The sequence below is a fragment of the Dreissena polymorpha genome, chromosome 10 (assembly GCF_020536995.1).
Source record: "Dreissena polymorpha isolate Duluth1 chromosome 10, UMN_Dpol_1.0, whole genome shotgun sequence".
NCBI classification, from domain to species: Eukaryota; Metazoa; Mollusca; class Bivalvia; order Myida; family Dreissenidae; genus Dreissena; species Dreissena polymorpha.
Window position 1 is genome coordinate 81,218,466 of NC_068364.1, and position 18,976 is coordinate 81,237,441.

At 34.2% G+C, this 18,976-nt stretch overlaps 1 protein-coding gene across 1 annotated transcript in view; it reads left to right on the plus strand.

Moving 5' to 3' along the window:
• The first annotated feature begins 6,724 nt into the window (after positions 1 to 6,724).
• Positions 6,725 to 18,976, plus strand: part of LOC127849276 (myosin-3-like) — a 28,318-nt gene continuing 16,066 nt past the window's right edge. Inside the window, exons 1-5 of the mRNA XM_052381992.1 lie at positions 6,725 to 6,729; positions 7,103 to 7,211; positions 8,234 to 8,254; positions 12,707 to 12,822; positions 17,141 to 17,164. Coding sequence (XP_052237952.1) covers positions 6,725 to 6,729; positions 7,103 to 7,211; positions 8,234 to 8,254; positions 12,707 to 12,822; positions 17,141 to 17,164 — 275 coding nt within the window. The remainder of the gene's footprint in view (positions 6,730 to 7,102; positions 7,212 to 8,233; positions 8,255 to 12,706; positions 12,823 to 17,140; positions 17,165 to 18,976) is intronic.

Below are 18,976 nucleotides of genomic sequence, written 5' to 3' on the forward strand. Positions count from 1 at the left end.
CACGTAGTGAGTTACGATAGTGAACAGCACACTTAACATTAAAACCTGCGTTTTAGAAACATAGAAAGAAAGGGTCAACTAGGTGCTACGTTTCCTTTGCTTACTTCAGTTAGAGGTCAATTCTTTACATAATTGCAAACATAAGGCCCCGGCTTCTAAGGCTTGCGGAAGTGTATATTCTTGCATAATAAAAGTCATAGTCGCATGGTATTTGTGTTTAGCGTCACGTGCTACTTTTTCGCGGGTGTTTTAGCGTCTATTTTTCGTCACGTGATCAAAAGATGTTCTCGGCCAAAAAATTGTTTATGAATGATTAAACTATTCCACTATCTGCTGCGTCTTAATTACGTATTACAGGTCATTCATAATGTGAGGTTATTAATAGATTAGGGAAAACAAGGCACTAGTATAAGGTTACGCTTGTTTATATTCTCAATTTATAAAACGTTGAACATGAGTCCAGCAATAACTTCAGGGATAAAATAGACAACAACAAACATGCTTCATAATCGCTAAAACCGAATAATTAAATATAACAAGAATTATCTGTTTCGTAACCTCGTTCATGCTTCAACAGCGGCGTTAAATTTTATATTTCTGGGAAACGTTCTTTTGTTCTCAACAGATAGCGGCGATCTTTTGTATTTACGGGTGCTAACAATGCAATAGTAGAAGGTTATGCTTGTTTATATTCACAGTTCTCAATTTATAAAACGTTCAACATGAGTTCACCAATTACTGCAGGAATATTATAGACAACCTCAAAAATGCTTTATAATCGATTAAACCGAATATGACAAAACAACTAAATATAACAAGCAATATATTTTAAAGAGGTAGTCGGCGTAAATGCTGACTTTTTAAATAAAATTTGCAATTTACGTTCCTAAATAAATAAATTAAAAAAAACAAAAGTTTAACTATTGTGTTGTTTTCTTCACTTGTAAGTCGCATATTCACCGCATGAAATGTGTGTCGTCATTGTCAAACCACACATTAGTGTAAGGAGAAAAATAATATAATACGGGAGTGCACATCATATGTGTCCTCCAATGCCTTATTATGAGTATATTTCTTCACTATCGAAATATATCGTATGTTAGTATTTGATTTAAACGCAGTTTTCTTTCGACACATTTTAATCACAAGTTCATAGCCGCATCATGCGAAAATGGGTCTTATGCGTTTCGGCAAGCGTATCTGAAACCCAGCATGTGCATTTGGTCAGAGGCGATGCTGTTCGCTATAAAACACTCAATGTGTTATGGTCTCTTTATGTATCTCCTGACAAGACTGAGAGATGCGCAGGCTGAGTGAGCTATATAAATGATGGGCGCATATGGAATTAGACCCATATTCGCATGGCGAGGGTCATAAAAAATCTTATTGCGAATTGTAAATGGCACATTTCAGCACAATGCTTATCGATACAAAATTGAGTTCAAAATAGCAAACTTGTAAATAAGGCCAGCCTATCCAGGCGTTCAGGAACGATTTCCAGACGTGCTGACACATTACAGCAAACATTTGTGGTTGGATAATTAAACCATTTTCCTCTTATCGTGACACTTTACTATTTCGGTAATGTTTGATTTCTCATCTTGAAAGCAAAAATGTGTTTATCAATAGTCAATTATATATTCCCCGGACGATTTAGTGAACGAGTAGTGACCCTGAAATTCTGCGAGATGTATTTTAACGCGTAATTATAACTGGGCCACAATTTGTGTCGTTTGAACATACAGACAGTACACCGGAATTCCTTACACTGAACAGTGCTACATCCTTTGCGCTGAGCACAGACGCAGTGATGTAGCCAAAGTCAGAGGTTTTATCTCGAATCAGCCTATGAAATATTCGAAAATATTCATGCGTGTCTGCTGGCGTTATGTAAAAGTCATTTAAGATGAAAAGCTGGATAAAACAGCTATGCCGAAAAAGCGCATTAGTGCTCTATACATATGTTTAGGTCAGAGTTGTTGACACTATGTGAACTGCTAGGATAACAAGTAATTCATAAACAACAAAGTCTGGTTAAACAGGGCTGTCTTTATGACTACCTAATTCGTGAGTAGAAAGTATTGCTCGCATATTTATTTTTTATTTATTTTCATCAATTATCTTATTGTATATTTTGAATGTGTATATGGTGTCAAAAATCAAAAGTTTTGTACAGGGAATTTTCATCATGAAATTATATTTTTTGAGAGATAGGTATTCGATATTCCAACAATAATCATTTAATATGATCGTGATTGCAATTTGTCTTTATATTCAGTTCTCATTACCATTTTCATCATACTTTAAATGCTTTCAGAACGTCCAAAAAGGGCCATGTTGTTGTTTGTTTGTCTAAGTTATGTCTGTGAAATAAAAAGGATGATAAAAAGTGCACACAAATCTCGCCCCTTGCGTTATGACACACTCTTTATAAATTTGAATGGCATGTGTTAATTTCAAACTTGCGATTAATTTTGAAAAATGAGTTGCGTCTTAAATTATGCAATTGCGAACAACTTCAGTGCCTTCAGCGCTTTGATTATAATAGCGCGTAGGCATAGGAATACACTTGTGACGTGACCCTCTGTATCGTCGCTGAAATATTTCTCAATGACGAACTCAGACTCTCGACTTCCTTAAAACTTTAATGTCAGAACGCGTGCTCAATACGTTTTATGTATGCGATTGGATCATACATTTGACTTGATAAAATAGCTCTTAGTGTGTGCTTGACGTCAAACGAATGTACAAAATAAGTTTACGTAATAAACAGATTGAAAAAAATCAGATTCCTCGATGATCACTCAAAAATAAACAGACGCAAGTATAGTTTCCATTAATGACGATAATCATTTAATATGATAAGCTCTCTTAAAATAATTACCTTTTACATTGTACAACCGTCAACATTTCTTATCGGAAAGGCGTTTACATCTAGATTCTGATAAAGCGTACTTTATCTTATAACCGTATTCTTGAGTTCGATTCCAACAGGGTCTTTTTTTACAGGTTGTGTTGTTTGAAATTGTGTTGATTTTAGTAAAAATGTTGTTATTTATTCACATGATGTTCATTGTATACGCCTTTGTATTGTTCTTTTAGAACTTTAAATAGTTAACAGTTAACAGACGGACTTAACTTTGTCACAGTAGATTTTTCTTTGCATTGACTCATAAATCCAAAAATCTATAAATCCTTGTGAAAATTACTTTTATCCCCAAGATATGAAAACGAAAAGTCCGGTTACACACTTATGATTTTAAAATGGCTATAAACGAGTTGTGCACGATATACTTTCTTTGTTTAATCAAAGAGCTAATTACACTGTAGTTGTTTGCTTTTGCGAAATACTGGACAGAATTCGTAGTTAAAAAGTGAAATGTTCAAAGTAATTTTCCTAAATTAGTTTTTAATTTTTTAGTACATAAAACTCATCACCTACGAATGCAAATAAATGAAGTAAATAATTAAATTAATATAAAACATGCAGTCCGTTTTTGAGCTTATTTAAAATTTACTTCGATTTTGTCCCAGTAAAATATCATATATGAATATGTGTAAGAAATGACTTAAATGTCCGTGGTGCGTGTCATATATAGATCACGTGATACCCCCATTTCAGTACTCATGTCGCTAAAGATCAAAATCGGGATTCTTTCTGAGACTAAGGGCAAATCATGTCATGTTTGTAGCAGAGTGGCCAGTTGTGTTGGTTTGAACGGGGGCTTATTTATCACGATGTTCTGCCCCTCTGTTACTCATTCCTACCAACAGCTGGTGATTTCCCAACTATCGTAAACATGTTATGTACTCCTCGGCAGATACAATATCTTTAAAGATAGCAGTGTGATCTGTTTAAATGCTCATGAAATAATTTTCTTGTGTCACTTATACCTAAATGAGAGAATAAAAAAGTAAAGAAAAGATAATAAATTGGTAACTTGGAAAAACGACGAAAACAACATTTAAATAAATAAATAAGACAAGATAAAGAGTCAGTGTATACTATGCCATCCATTACATTTGCAAAAGCTTCCATTTACCTCTTTGATCCAACATACATTTTAATTGGCTACATGTTTCCAGGTAGGCAGCTTTAATTTTTCAAACGACAGAAAACAAATCGGGAACTTACGTGTGTTCCCCATATATATCAAACCCTTGCATTTAATCGTAGCTTTTAAGCTGTACAGTTTAGTACTAAACTGATCATGTGAGTTTTTGGGAAGATGAACAGTTCAATTTAATATGTACGGAATTCATTTATTTTAATAATTTTGTTTGTGGGATCTCAACTTTAAACTGGCTGTGGCGCGAATCGCATTCATCTATGAACGAGTGTGTACTTTAGAGATAAAGTCTGAAAAACAAGTCAGGGGCATAGCTTCATATCCTGTATAGGCTGTGGCACAAAATTGCCTCTGGAATTTGTTCTCATAAATCATGCTCGATTTGTACTACAATAATAGAATGTCATTGTTTGTGGCAAATTATAAACTCGAAAACTATAATATACATAATATAACATTCATGAAGTCATGGGAAATGGCTGTGTTTGTTCTCTTTATTTTTGCGTTAAATTGGTTCGTATGATTAAAAGAAAGGAATGGGTAACATGAATTTAAAGAGCTTGGATATCGGCAGTTTTTGTTGAAAAAGTCATTTGGAAAAGGACTTCCGCATTATTGGTGGTTAACGATTGGTTTTGTTCTCAGCGTGCATGGCTTCAATTAACTATATATGACTTGCCCGATAATGCCCTTCCAACGCAATATATATTGTATATCCCCTCGATAAATTGACATAATGTCATGTTCAAACTTGAAGACGGTTTATGGAGCATATCTGACACACTAAACTCCAATTAAAAATTCCTAAAAACGTGCTTAGAGTGTGTTCATGCACTGACGTGTTTAACCACAGGACATGGTTATGTTGGTAGCGTTCAAACGATATTTAGATAATTTATGCACCAGGAAGTGGTTTACTTTATTCCAAACACGTCATGTTTAAAAAAGAATTGGCCTTTTAATAATTTTAATGAATTGTCATATATTATAAATCTAAAGGTAAGATTTAATATACCGTAATTACTCTATGTTTTCGGACACTCTAAGTTTTCGGACACGCCTTTTTTTAGCAAAAATAATTATTCTTCATGACTCTTAATTTTCGGACACACGATTTTTCGTCTATTATATTATTTATGTCTCAAAGTTTTCGGACAGAATATTTTACAGCGCTATTTTACTAAATTTCGGTCCTGTTTTCGATATCTAATGACACTTCGATCATGGGGTTTTACAACCAGATTAACATCATAAAACATGGAAGGTGCATGCCTGAGGGCAACAGACCATTACAGTGCGTTATAACCTTGTAAACCGGCATTAAACAATGGTTTTGCCCGATAGCATAAGCGTTATGACACTTACCAGGGGCAGTACCAATTAACGGTTCAATTATCTACCGCAATGGTCCTACCCCTTCTAAGTAAAATAACTGTGACAAATACTAAACTCTTCAAAGTGTGATGCACCCTATTGCAAGTTTTACGAACAATGGAAGGTGTTAGAAAACAATTATCTGAAATGAACAAAGAATTCATAGTTTGATTTTTTTTGGGCGTTAATTACAGGTTCATACTAGCGAGTATCGGTACGTCACATTCTCATCTTTGAACTCGTTGGTCAGAGTACAACCTTGTAGTAACTTTCTGTCAAATAAATTAAGCATTTAAAATTATTTAAAATACAGTGCAAATAAATATTACTGTAATTTATACTATGTGGCATGGTATTTTACAAGCGCATGCTATTACCGGTGGTCGTTGATACAATTGACGCTATTTTCGGACACTTCAATTTTCGACTCTAGATTTTCGGACACCTGCACTTTGTGAATATTTATCGTATTTATGATTTCGGACACGAAAAAAATTAATTATTTTTAAGTGTCCGAAAACATAGAGTAATTACGGTACCTATTTATTGGGCCTATAGGCACGAATAGCAATGCAAGCGCTGAAAGAGGGTCCCCGGTCGATCCTTATTTGTTTTGAACGATAGGCTCACGTCCGCGTTTGAGTAGGTTTTTGACAGGAACACAATATTAAGTGAAATAAACATATATGTCTTTTAATAATTAATTAAAATTATAAAAGATAATTTGATGAAGCTTTTATTTACGTTTTGTATCATCGTGTTAATGTACTATTGTACATTATAATGGTAGGTTCCCACGAGTCGTTCCTCTCAGTTTGCAGTTTCCATAACCTGGCAGTGGCATATGAAACATATTTCCCTTCCTGACGTGTTCAGTTGTGGCACACGAGTTCCCAAAATCGGCGTTCCGGGTTCTCCTTATACCTGTGCACGTGGGCTTGTTTTGTGTTGATCGCACTGGATAGATCGAGTTTTCTCCGCGGTATTCGGTCCCTCGCCACAGCACAAGACCACAAATCTAGATGGACATTGCAGGTATTATTCATCCGGTGTCCCCTTTCTATATTCGAGCTAGTAAATTGTGTAGTTGTGCAAACACTCTGGTCCTCACATAATGTAATATTACGCTAGGGAGAAGTAAACACGCACAAAGCATATCATTACATATACATTATATGTTTTGTTCTTTGTGCTGGTACCTCCACAAAGCTAGTCTATACTAATAAAAAAAAGTAATAATGAAAATGTAAAATGCTATTTGTAGACCTCTCTTTTAAGCAATGATGTAGGGAATTCTTTCAAACCTTTGTTTGTCTTTTAATGCTCTTGGATAAACACTGAAAACTTCGATATTGATTTTTGTCAAGCATGAAGGTTACAGTGGGGAAAAGGATAAACTTGGATATTGATTTTTGTCAAGCATGAAGGTTACAGTTGGGAAAAGGATATAGTGTCCTCCAAGGGACATAAGGGGGTCACAGGTTCAAACCCAATTGTGGGAGTGTTCTTTAGATCTCCCACAGAGACACCAATTGCTGGTTCAACCCAGGAATCTGGCTCAAGAGCATTTCAATAAACCTTAGGCTTTTGATGCAATCAAGCCAAATTAAATAGGCTTGAACAAACCATGCATTGATTGACCATTCCTCCACTTGCAGCTGTGACCGTGTGATACAGCTGGAGCATGAGCCTACGCGACGCCACAACCTGGAGGCTCACATGCCTATGAAGAAGTCCAAGCCCCCGCCCTGGCAGTCCAAGATTGATGTATGTATGCACATTAGCCAGATAGCAATAAGCTGGTCACTTCTTATTAAATATCCTACAACATATTTTTATTGCAATTTTGATAAATGCACAAATGCTTCATACGGATGGTGTCCAGACAATGTTTATAGAATCAAAATAAAATTTGAAGTACAAAAACATTTATTGAAATTCAATCTTGATGGCTACATCCCACAATCAAGATTAAAACCACCAGAAATGTGACACTGTAATTTTTATAGGTGTAATATATTTTAGCATACATATTTTATCAGAAGGCATTTGATTGTGTTTTAAACCTTTTATGTGAAAAATATTTTTATGACAATTGAGAAAAGCACCAGTACCACGCCAATAAGGAAAAATTAGTGCCAAAACTCTGAAATTGGGAAAATGTGTGTTGTGAATAATGGCTCTTTTAAATTGCTTGGTACTTAATTGCACCAACCCATCTTTATATTCTTTTACGTGCCTTTTTGCTGCAGTATTATTTTTATACCCCCGGAACGAATGATCGGGGGTGTATTGTTTTGGGCCTTTCTGTCATTGTATGTGTGTATGTGCGTCTGTCTGTCCCAAAACTTTAACCTTGGTCATAACTTTTGCAATATTGAAGGTAGCAACTTGATATTTGGCATGTGTATCTCATGGAGCTGCACATTTTGAGTGGTGAAAGGTCAAGGTCATCCTTCAAGGTCAAAGGTCATTTATTTCGATGTCAACGGTCATTTGTTTCTAAAATAGCTGCCGTGTGGCTTCATTTTAAGCGGCGCAGTAGGGGCATTGTGTTTCACAAACACAGCTCTTGTTCAGTGCTCATTTCAAGTCTATACTTGTAGAAAATGGTCTTTTTAATGTAACTTTTTATTCCTTATAAGAATTTTTCTGACATAATTTTGTCATTTTTCCTCAATTTAGAAAACGCTTTTTAAGGGAACTTAAAAAGAAGAAAAAATTCTGTACAATAACATAGAATGTTGTCACAGTGATTAAGAAACTTGGCTTAATGTTTGCAAATTTAGAAAAACATCCAGAATTTTCAGGTTAGTTGAGTTGCTTTATAGGGCAGAAAGTTGTTGCAGTATATTGCAGTATGGTGTTTGGATTGCACAATTTTAGCAGCTCTATGTATTGCATTATGCGGCTTTATCAGGTGAAACAATTTTCGGAATAAAGTTTATTTACTGTTTTACTTCTTAAACTCTAGCATCAATAATCCAAAATGTTTAATAACTTGATGAAAGACTCTTAGTCCCAGCAAAAACCTTTACACTTCTTTTAAAAATGTCAACCTTTAATTCAATCATCCATAACTCGAGCAAAATGTGTTGGGCCCTAATCCTCTGCGATATTTAAATTAACCCTCTATAACGTGCATCTTTTAAATGACTGCCTTACAGGGGTATATCTTTGCTCCTCATGATAGCTGCAAATTCATAAAACGGGATTTGTTCTCAACACATGTCAACTAGAGGAATTTAATTCAATGTGTTGCATTGATATACATTGATATACATTGATGTACATATTCATTTTATTACATGAAAAATTTGCCATGGTTTATATATGAAAAAAAAATACACAGAAAGAAGTTGTAATGCACTTTTGCTTTATTTATAAACATATTTTCATTATATTTGAATAGCATAAGTATTTATCTCTACAAGTTTTATTTACCACATTTTATTAAATTGAGACCCTTGATAACTCAAGCATTTCAGTCATCCCAGTGCGGCTTTGAGTAAAAGAAGTTTTACTGTATTGCAATATGGTCAAGATTTATCAACCATGACAAGTCTAGTTTATGAACTGATCCATGAACAGTTCATGCAAACCAAAAATGACCACTTTGTTCATGAACCTGTTCATGAAATATGTGTTATGTTTCATGAACTATTCATATACTTGTTCATTCAATTGTTCATGAGCTTATTAATGACCAAAATGGCCATTAATTGTTCATGAAATGTTTCAGAACATTTAATTTACATTTTGCAGGCAACTGTAATTCAAGCTTTTATTATAACCCAACTATAATAATTTTTACTTAGCATTATAGCATAATGTTTATATTTATTTGCATGTTGGCTATCAGGTAGAAATTACCCCAAAAAGAGCTCCAAAATCAAGCTGAATCAAGAATTATTATCTTTATTATTAACAATGTATATTCTGTCTCTATAATGTGTCAACTGACAATCAAGAGCCAATCGATTTAACAAATGTGTTCCAATAAAGACTCAATTATGAAAAATCAATATTCATTTGAAACAATAAAATTGAACATTTAAAATATCAATTATGTGTTTATTTGATTCTTTTATTTAGAAAGTGGTTTAAAATTGGTTTTTATTTTCTCACTTTCCCATATGATTTAACCATCCAAGGGATAAAACTTTTGGCATGTGCATGATAATATTTAAATTGTTTTATTGTCAGAAATAATAGAAGCATTGGCTTGCTCTATTGGCTTGCTTTTCAACAGATTGAAACAGTATGTATGCATGCTATTGAAAGCCCAACTATGTCTTTTGTTTAAGAAAGGAGAGTTTTATGTTGTTTGTAATTGTCTGTCACAAGCGCTTTTGGCAGACATTTGCAATCTTGAAATTGGAGATAGTTCAAATATATTTAATAGCAATTACCTGTTTGAAAAGGAAATAGGGTTTTACTTTTATTTGAAATTGCAGTAAGCAGTGTTTGTTCTTGAAACTGAGAAGTGTTTGTCTTTGGATGTGTTTGAATGCTAGTATATACACGCCTGTTTTAATTAATGCTCTGAATGGAGGAATAATTAATAAAATAATGAATTGTTCAATGAAGAGATAATAATTTAAGAATATATTATACTTAATATGAATATTTCACGATTGAGCTATGAATTTGTTTGTAATGCATTTTAAGTAAGTTGAATTGTTCTAAAATTTTTGAAAGAATAAAGACTGAAACAGAAAATAAAAGCTCAAAGAAATACTATTTTAAAGGTGGATAAAATACAAAAACAAATTAAAAGAAATTTGGAACTGACTAGCTGTGCTTGTGGACTGTTTTTGACTACAAAATGAACATGCTAAAACACCCTAAGAAAGTCGTGGAGGTAAATGTTTTACATAGTGTTTTTTTTCTGTTTTGTAACATTGTATTTTGTTTGTACATTTTAAAATATAGGTATACAATGACAAATATATATATGTTTGATATTAAGTTCATATGAACTGTTGGGTGCATATATTTAGTTTACATTCACTTCAAAGTGGACATAAATTTAGGATTCAATTTTTAGCTCTACTGGCCAAAGGCCAGAAGAGCTTATGGGATGGCACGGTGTCTGTCTGTCTGTCTGACATCTGTCTGTCTGTCTGTCTGTGTGTGTGTGCGTTAGACTTTCTCTTGTTTATCCGATAAAGTCCGAATTATTCATCCGATTCTTTTCAAACTTGTTCAGTGTGTTGATATTAATCAGGACTCGAACCCTATTGAAAATGGGTTACATCAGAGTAAAAAGTCCAGAATTATCTCCCCTTGAATTTGAGAAAATTGTGAAATAAGACTTGTTTATGCAATAAAGTCCACAGTTTTCATCCAATCATTTCCCGACTTGCACAGTGTCTTTATCTGAATGATGAGTCAAAACCTATTGAAAATGAGCAATATTGGAGTTATAAGTCCAGAATTATCTCCCCTTGAATTTGAGAAAACAATGAAAATCTTTAACATTTTGCCATAACTTTTGCAATATTGAAGATAGCAACTTCATATTTGGCATGCATGTGTATCTCATGGAGCTGCACATTTTGAGTGGTAAAAGGTCAAGGTCAAGATCATCCTTCAAGGTCAAAGGTAAAAAATAAATAAAAATCAAAGCGGCGCAGAAGGGGACATAGTGTTTCCGACAAACACATTTCTTGTTTGTTTACATATAAAGTTCTATCCTTTTGAAACTTCAACGGATGTTTTATATCATCAAGGGCCAGAACCCCATTGAGAGTGAAGAAAATTTGTCCAACTTATTGTTGAAAAGGAGCCATTTGAAGTTTAAATTTTACGTTTCTTCTTGTTTATGTGATGAATTTCCCATTTTGGGTCTGTTTTTTAAAAACTTACTCAGATTGTTCATACTATCAAGGGCTTGAGCCCTATTGATTCCAGCCAGTAGAGGGATTCAGGCCCTCATGGGCCTCTTGTTAGATGTTTTATGCTCCAAGTAGGCTGGCATATAGCAGTTGGACTGTCTGTCCGGCATTCCCCTTTACGAAGTTTTTTTAGGCAACGCTTTCAGATATTGAGCTGATTTTAGGTATGTCAGTCTACCTACATAACCTACAGATGAAGTGAGAATTTTGTTCCAGTCCATTGATATTCTGCAAAGTTATGGGCTTCTCTATTATAAACGTTATCCACGGGTTATTTATCCGCCACTTTCAGATATTGAGCTGATTTTTGGTATGTGAGTCTACCTACATATGAAGTGTGAATTTTGTTCGAAACAATTGATTTTTGGTGAAGTTATGGGCCTTCGGCTTACAAATTTTCTCTATAATAACGGTTTTCTGGAGTTCTTTTACAAAACTCTTTCATATATTGAGCTGATTTTTTGTATGTGTGAGTCTGCCTACATGAGTTTTGTTCCGGTCCATTGATTTTTGGCAAAGTTGGACGATTTCTCTAAAATAGCTGCTGTGCGGCTTCAAAGTGCAGTAGAGGGCATTCTGTTTCACAAACGCAGGTCTTGTTTGAATAAAAAAAAAGAAAAAAAAAGTACACAGTACATGATGATTGTATGTGGTTACAATTATTAACACGCTGTTCTATCCTCTCAAATCAACCCACCTGGTGTATGATCCTCAGTGTGCCTAGATGAGCAACGCTAAGTCTGATTTATAACAGAAGTTTTAGCATAAAAGTGCAAATAATTGAACTTAAAAAATGGGCAGTGCTATGTGAAAAGGGAGTTTAATGCATGTGCCTTAAGTGTCTTCCCATATTAGCCTATGCAGTCTGCACTGGCTAATCACAGACAACACTTTCCGCTTTTACAATATATTTCGTTTCCAGAGAGTCTAAGACTCTTCTTAGCAAAAATCAAGGTTACGCGGAAAGTGTTGTCCCTGATTAGCCTGTGCGGCATTAAATCCCTTTTTCACAGAGCTTAGCTCAAATATAAAACAAGAATCAAAGTTTGAAGTGATCGAGGTATTGAAATTGGGCAATGATATATGGCGTAACAATATTTTTAAAGCAGGAACAGTACGCATCACTTCTGGCTGTAAAAATAAACTAAAACATACAACTTTTGTTAACCCGATAATGACAGAATATGCTTACCAAATATTTAGAAATCTGCTTTAGCTACAATCAAATATATATACCAAATAAATACCCATTTCACTATGTCAAAGCACTTAATGGTTGTGTTTATAAGTTATAAAAATGTGCAGTATGTGGCAACTGCAGCGATAATGAAAAGATATAAACCTGCCCCATGTATTTTTCAGCCCCCTCTGGTGCCATTCGTCGTTGGTCCTGGGTACATCCTCTCCAAAAGCAAGTCAAAGTTTGCAGTCACGCTAAGAGATGAATTCTTCGAGCCTGTGCAAGATGAAGAGACTAAGTATGGTTTTAAATGTTCCCTTAGTTTGAATCTATTTATTTGAGCTTAGATGCATAAAAATATGTAAATGTTTGGTGGGACTTCCTCAAGTCCATTCTTTGGATAGAGTGAACGTTAACTGTAGAAGTGGAAAACAATTCTGAGAATGGGTCTCCCTGGTTGAAGATCTAAGTCTGGATAAATACCGACTACACCACGGCATAGCTTACAAAATACAGTCAACTTACACTTCATAGTACTCCCAACATTCTATGAAGACATTGTTATAAGGGATAAAAACTGTATTCAGAATGTTAAACACCCAGCAGCCAATTGTATAAATCTGAATAACTTTAGCCAATCTAAAAGATCACCTGTATTCAGTTTAAATATAACCAGAGTCAAATAGATCTACCTTGGCTAAATCGTATCCAAAACTTGGCAAAAATGTGCACTTGCTTGGGAAACTATTTCTTTTAAACAATTGCAAACAAAAATAGATATCCGAAAATTGAAGATAACCAAGAGTTACCATAATCACTTTTTAAGTTTTCGGACACTTAAAATTAAGAAAAATTTTTGTGTTCAAAAATTTAGATAAGGAAAATATTAAAGATAACAGGTGTCCGATAATTTTAAATTCAATAAGAAGTGTTCAATAGTTTTATTTAAATTTAATCTTCTTTCTCTACTACAATATAAATACAATCTCGACTTTGCTAACTTTTGCCTGAAATGATACAGAAAAAAAGTGCAAGTATTAAAAATACTGCTATTTAATAGGATGATATCATTTCAAATGCTGTTTTGTGAATCGAGTGTTTTCTACCGGTAGAAATGGTCATTTACCCAATTACGCAAATGTTATGGTAAATTGCCCTCAGGCATGCATCTGCCAGGTTTTATGACCATAATCCGGTTGAAAAAAAAAACATGATCAAAGTGTCACAAGATAATTGAAAACAGGGCCAAAATCTGGTTAAATAGTGCTGTAAAATAAAATGCCATTAATGAAAGACGAAAACCTGTATGTCCACTAATTTAGAGTGTCCGAAAAGTTATTTCGGAACCCAGATTTATTCAATTGGCTAAAGAAATATATCTCTAGTACTTTTGTAGCCTGGCCAAAGAGTAAGAACCCCAGAAAAAAGTACAACTCGTAATTATCTGTTAATTTTAATTAAATAGTAACTTTTCACAGATCCAAATCAGACAATATTACAAAATGGTCTGTCATGAAGCAATTCATTGTGCACTATAATAAGTCTGAATCAGATTAACTGCTTGAAAACTAGCTGTTTCAAGCTTTTCGTTTAAAAAGCGAATTGCGGGGATGCACTTCCAAATTTTGAAATCATTAACCTATCTGGATCTAAATCTACTCGCCTTCTGCGAACAGGCAACCACTTATTTCTATACCTGATTATGGTTTTATTTTCCACTACCGGTGAAACCGGAGGGAACTTATGGTTTGCGCTCTGTGTGTCAGTCAGTAAGTCAGTCAGTCAGTCAGTCAGTCTATCACACTTTTCAGGATTCTGCGATAACTTTAAAAGTTCTTCATATTTTTTCATGAAATTTGAAACATTGATAGATGGCAATATGGAGATTATGCACGTCATTTCATTTTGTTCCTACATCAAAAATTCTGGTTGCTATGGCAACAAATATATATATATATAAATCTGACAATGGTGGAGTTTCAACGGTAGGGGACCATATTGCTTGACAATAGTCTTGTTATTTCTTTGAATTTTTTTTTTTTTACATGGCTATGGAGAAAAGTCTAAATTTATATTAATGAACAGTTATTTAATTATTAAAAAACAAGTAAGTTGACATTGCAATTTGTTCACAGTGCTAATTGTCAGGAAGGTTTTTGGAATTTCATAGTACATCATAGTGCACCATGTTTCAGTGGCATATGTTGTAGAAAAATCGCATAAACTTTTATATTGTATTGCATTAAACATGACTTGGTCTGAAAAAGTACGTAATCTACACCATCAGAGAACAGAGGTTACTGGAAGCACCTTATGTGGCAATCAAATCCATCCATGAAAAGTGGTATTTTCGTGTTTTTTTCTCGTGTTATTTATACTTCAAGTTTCTCGCAAAAAAAGCCAAACTTTTTCAATAAACTAAAAAATTGGTTTATTGAGTTTGAGATACAAGGATATAATTCTGTAGAACTACATAATATAAATTTAAAAATGTAGTTAAACCTGAACCTATTAACAGCTGGAATAATGTTATTTATGCTCGATTGGTCATTGTTGGCCCGGGTACTACTTACATGTACCCCAGGTACTCTTAAGTATACTTAACATGTAAGTAGTACCCGAGCCGACAATGAGCAATTGAGATTTATTTATTATCATGGTTTATTGCCAGTTTTTCCCAATCTAAAATGCATGGGCTGTAAAATATTAAGCAAAAAAATCACTGGTTTGAAATAAAAAACCCTGAAAAATTATAGTCTTGCCTGATAAATATTTCAAGTATAATTCCAGAGCACTTACAAAAACACGAGAAAGCACTGTGTTTGTTGTGTATGTGATGTTTATGTATGTTAATATATAGGTAATATAGGTAATATAGTCTTGTGTGATCTTGAAATACTATAACCAGTATCTTTAACACCTTCCAACATGGAATAAATGTATCAAATCGGGAGGTTGTCAAGTTGCCCTAATTCAAAATTTTCCAAATGAGTATTTTCTTGTATAATGGCAATAGGTCAACACATTTTTAAGTTTATGTACAGCAAGGTTCTAACTTTGCCCAGTTTTCTGGCAACATTCTCTGATAAAAAAAAATGCTATTTTTTACATTGAAAAATATCTTTGTACCTCAATTATAATATAAGTGTTTTACTGCATGTATAAATTGTGTCTATTTACTAGAATTTATTAATTGTTAATTTGTTGTACCTTTAAACAATAATCATGAATGGGTTTTTATGTGTTTTACAGATTTTGTAGACTTTATCAGACTTTTTTTAACATATCATGATAAATAAATGTACGTTGAAACAAGTATTTTATGATCCCTCACCAAAATGCATATTGATATAGAACTGGTAGGCTTGTTCTGTCCATGCATGTATACATTCATCTGTCAAAATGTAAATCATGCACAAGTGCAAAAAGTACTTTATCTTTCCCACTCATGCAGAATCAAACTTTGAAACCAGAACAGCCTGCAAGAACTCACAGTCTGTTCAGGTTTTATGCTGTTTGCTGCTCATCAGTATCTAAGGGTTTGCAATAAAGCCTCTAAAACTTGAAGTTAGAAAGATCGTAAATTAAATATAACTTTCTAAGGGACTACAAATGCGTGAAAATACATATCGAAGTGGTAAAGTGTTAAAGTGTTAAGTTATGTTGATGAAACTCTGTTTGTAAATCGAGTGCCACATGGGGAATATATATGCATGTCATTTCAGTATTCTTTCAAGAAAAAAATTGTGGTTACTATGGGTACAGAAATAAGTAAAACTTAAAATCTGGATTCTGCAACAACTCAAATAGTACTACAGCTTGGTTAATAAAAGTCAATATGTGGATACATGTAGATGGTCTGTCATGGAGAATATGTTTTTTCAGCTGCTTACAAGACACAAATAGTGGTTTCTCTTGTTACATAAATAATTAAAAATAAAATCCAGAGACTAAGAAGCCTCAACAAGCACTGAAATCAAGGCACATGAAACTCTGTTTGTGCATAAAGGGACATATGGGGGAATACTAATGTTATTTCAGTCTAATATTGTCCTACCTAAATTGTGGTTGATATAGTTACATTAATTATGAACCCCGTAGAGGGATTGCTATTTTGTGTTTAATAAAGCTCTGGTTCATATAGTATTGCTTTTCAATCGTAATGTACATGTAATGTTCTAGTTCCAATTGTCATGGTTAACTTAAATGACTAAATACTTCAAATAATTTAACCATTGTTTGATAGAATTGATATTAAACAATTGATAGATGTGAATTCCTAAACTTGTAATTTTAACTTCATAAATTTAGTATTTTATAATACTGATAATTCTTGTTTCAACTTTACAAGATATTCAGCACTGATTGCTGCATGCTATTTTATTCAAAAACAAAAGAGTGATAGCTTTTGTGAATTGTTATTCTTTGTGTGAAATGAACAAATATCGTGAACCCATCTCATTTCTTATCATCGGTGTATGTCACCTTGCAGATTTATCAATTATTTAGTCATCTTATTTTTCTTTAATATACAATATGGGTTTTAAAAATCTTTATTTTATGTTCTTCATCATTCAATTACATTATTGATTTAATGTTTTTACTTCATATTTCAGGAGCAAAAAAGGTGACCATGAAAGGTATGTTGACTATTATATTGTTATGCCCCCCTTCGAAGAAGAGGGGGTATATTGTTTTGCACATGTCAGTCTGTCGGTCGGTTGGTTGCTCGGTCCGTCTGTCCACCAGATGGTTTCAGGATGATAATTCAAGAACGCTTAGGCCTAGGATCATGAAACTTCATAGGTATATTGATCATGACTGGCAGATGACCCCTATTAATTTTCAGGTCACTAGGTCAAAAGTCGAGGTCACAGTGACTAGAAATAGTAAAATGGTTTCCGGATGATAACTCAAGAATGCTTTGGCCTAGGATGATGAAACTTCATAGGTACATTGATCATGACTGGTAGATGACCCCTAATGATTTTCAGGTCACAAGGTCAAAGGTCAAGGTCACAGTGACTCGAAATAGTCAAATGGTTTCCGGATGATAACTCAAGAATGCTTACGCCTAGGATCATGAAACTTCATAGGTACATTGATCATGACTGGTAGATGACCCCTATTAATTTTCAGTTCACTAGGTCAAAGGGCAAGGTCAAAGTGACTCAACACAGTAAAATGGTTTCCTGATGATAACTCAAGAATAATTAGGCCTAGGATCATGAAACTTCATAGGTACATTGATCATGACTGGCAGATAACCCCTATCGATTTTCAGGTCACTAGTTTGATTTTAACCCTTTTCCACTCAGAGGTTACTGAATATGGCTATATATGCAAACAGCATACAACCAGAACTGTCTGCAAGGAACTTGCTGTCCGTTCAGGTTTTATGCAGTTTGCTGCTCATGAGTGTCTAAGGGTTTAAAAGAAATCCTTTAAAACTTAAATCTAGCAAGTAAGGTCATAATTAAATTAACTTTCCAAGGGACTACAAACGTGTATCGTATATAAGAGGTAATGTTTTTTTTAAACAAACTGTATAAAACTTATGCATTTTTTTTCAAGATAAGAATGGTACCCAGAGTATCATTAATGATAAACAGGGCTCCAGTGTAACTCAAAGACACTTGTGTTTCACAAAGGATTACGTTTATATGAGCCCTTCATGGAAGTTTAAGGCTGTTTATTTGAGGGTGATTGCATAGAAAGCCTTAGGGTAACCCCCCGTTCACACATAGCTGCGACTTTACGACGATTATCCCGATCAAGCCACGATCTGAAAAAAGTATCGAGGCCGATCAGAGTCTTAATCGAGCAATTTGGAAAATTATGGTCTTCATTTCGACCGGTCTACGATGCCCCTACGTCAAACACTTACTGCGTTTACTTCTGCGACATTCAATATCATACAACGATGCTACTAGGATCATGAAGATCTCTCCACGATGCTTTCTGTACGATAACGGCGCTACTACTTCGCTCTTTTTACGACTCTACTCCGCTTCTTGTTGGCCACGATCCCGTTACGCTTGTTTTGAGCATGTTCAAAATAATCGTTGCGAGAGCGTAGAGCTCTTCGATCATGAAGACTCTACCGCAATCATACTGCACTTATGAAGACTCCACTACGTTTCTGCGATTTGTCACGATCAGCCACGTTTTCGGCCACACTTAGATCGTAGCAGAAGCGGCGTCTATGTGTGAACGGGGGGTAAGGAAGACACTTAAGAGTCCCTGTTTATTACCTTATATAGTACATAGAGACAACTGGATTTTACCCACCATTAAATGATTTTATATTTAGTTTCAATGGGCAATTTATATTTATAGAGTTTTTAGATTTTGCCATCCATGTCACCTGCTGCCCTTGTGCTTCCAAGGTTTATGGATTTATATCCATGCTACACATGTGATTCACGTGATATTAAACATACCACTTGCAA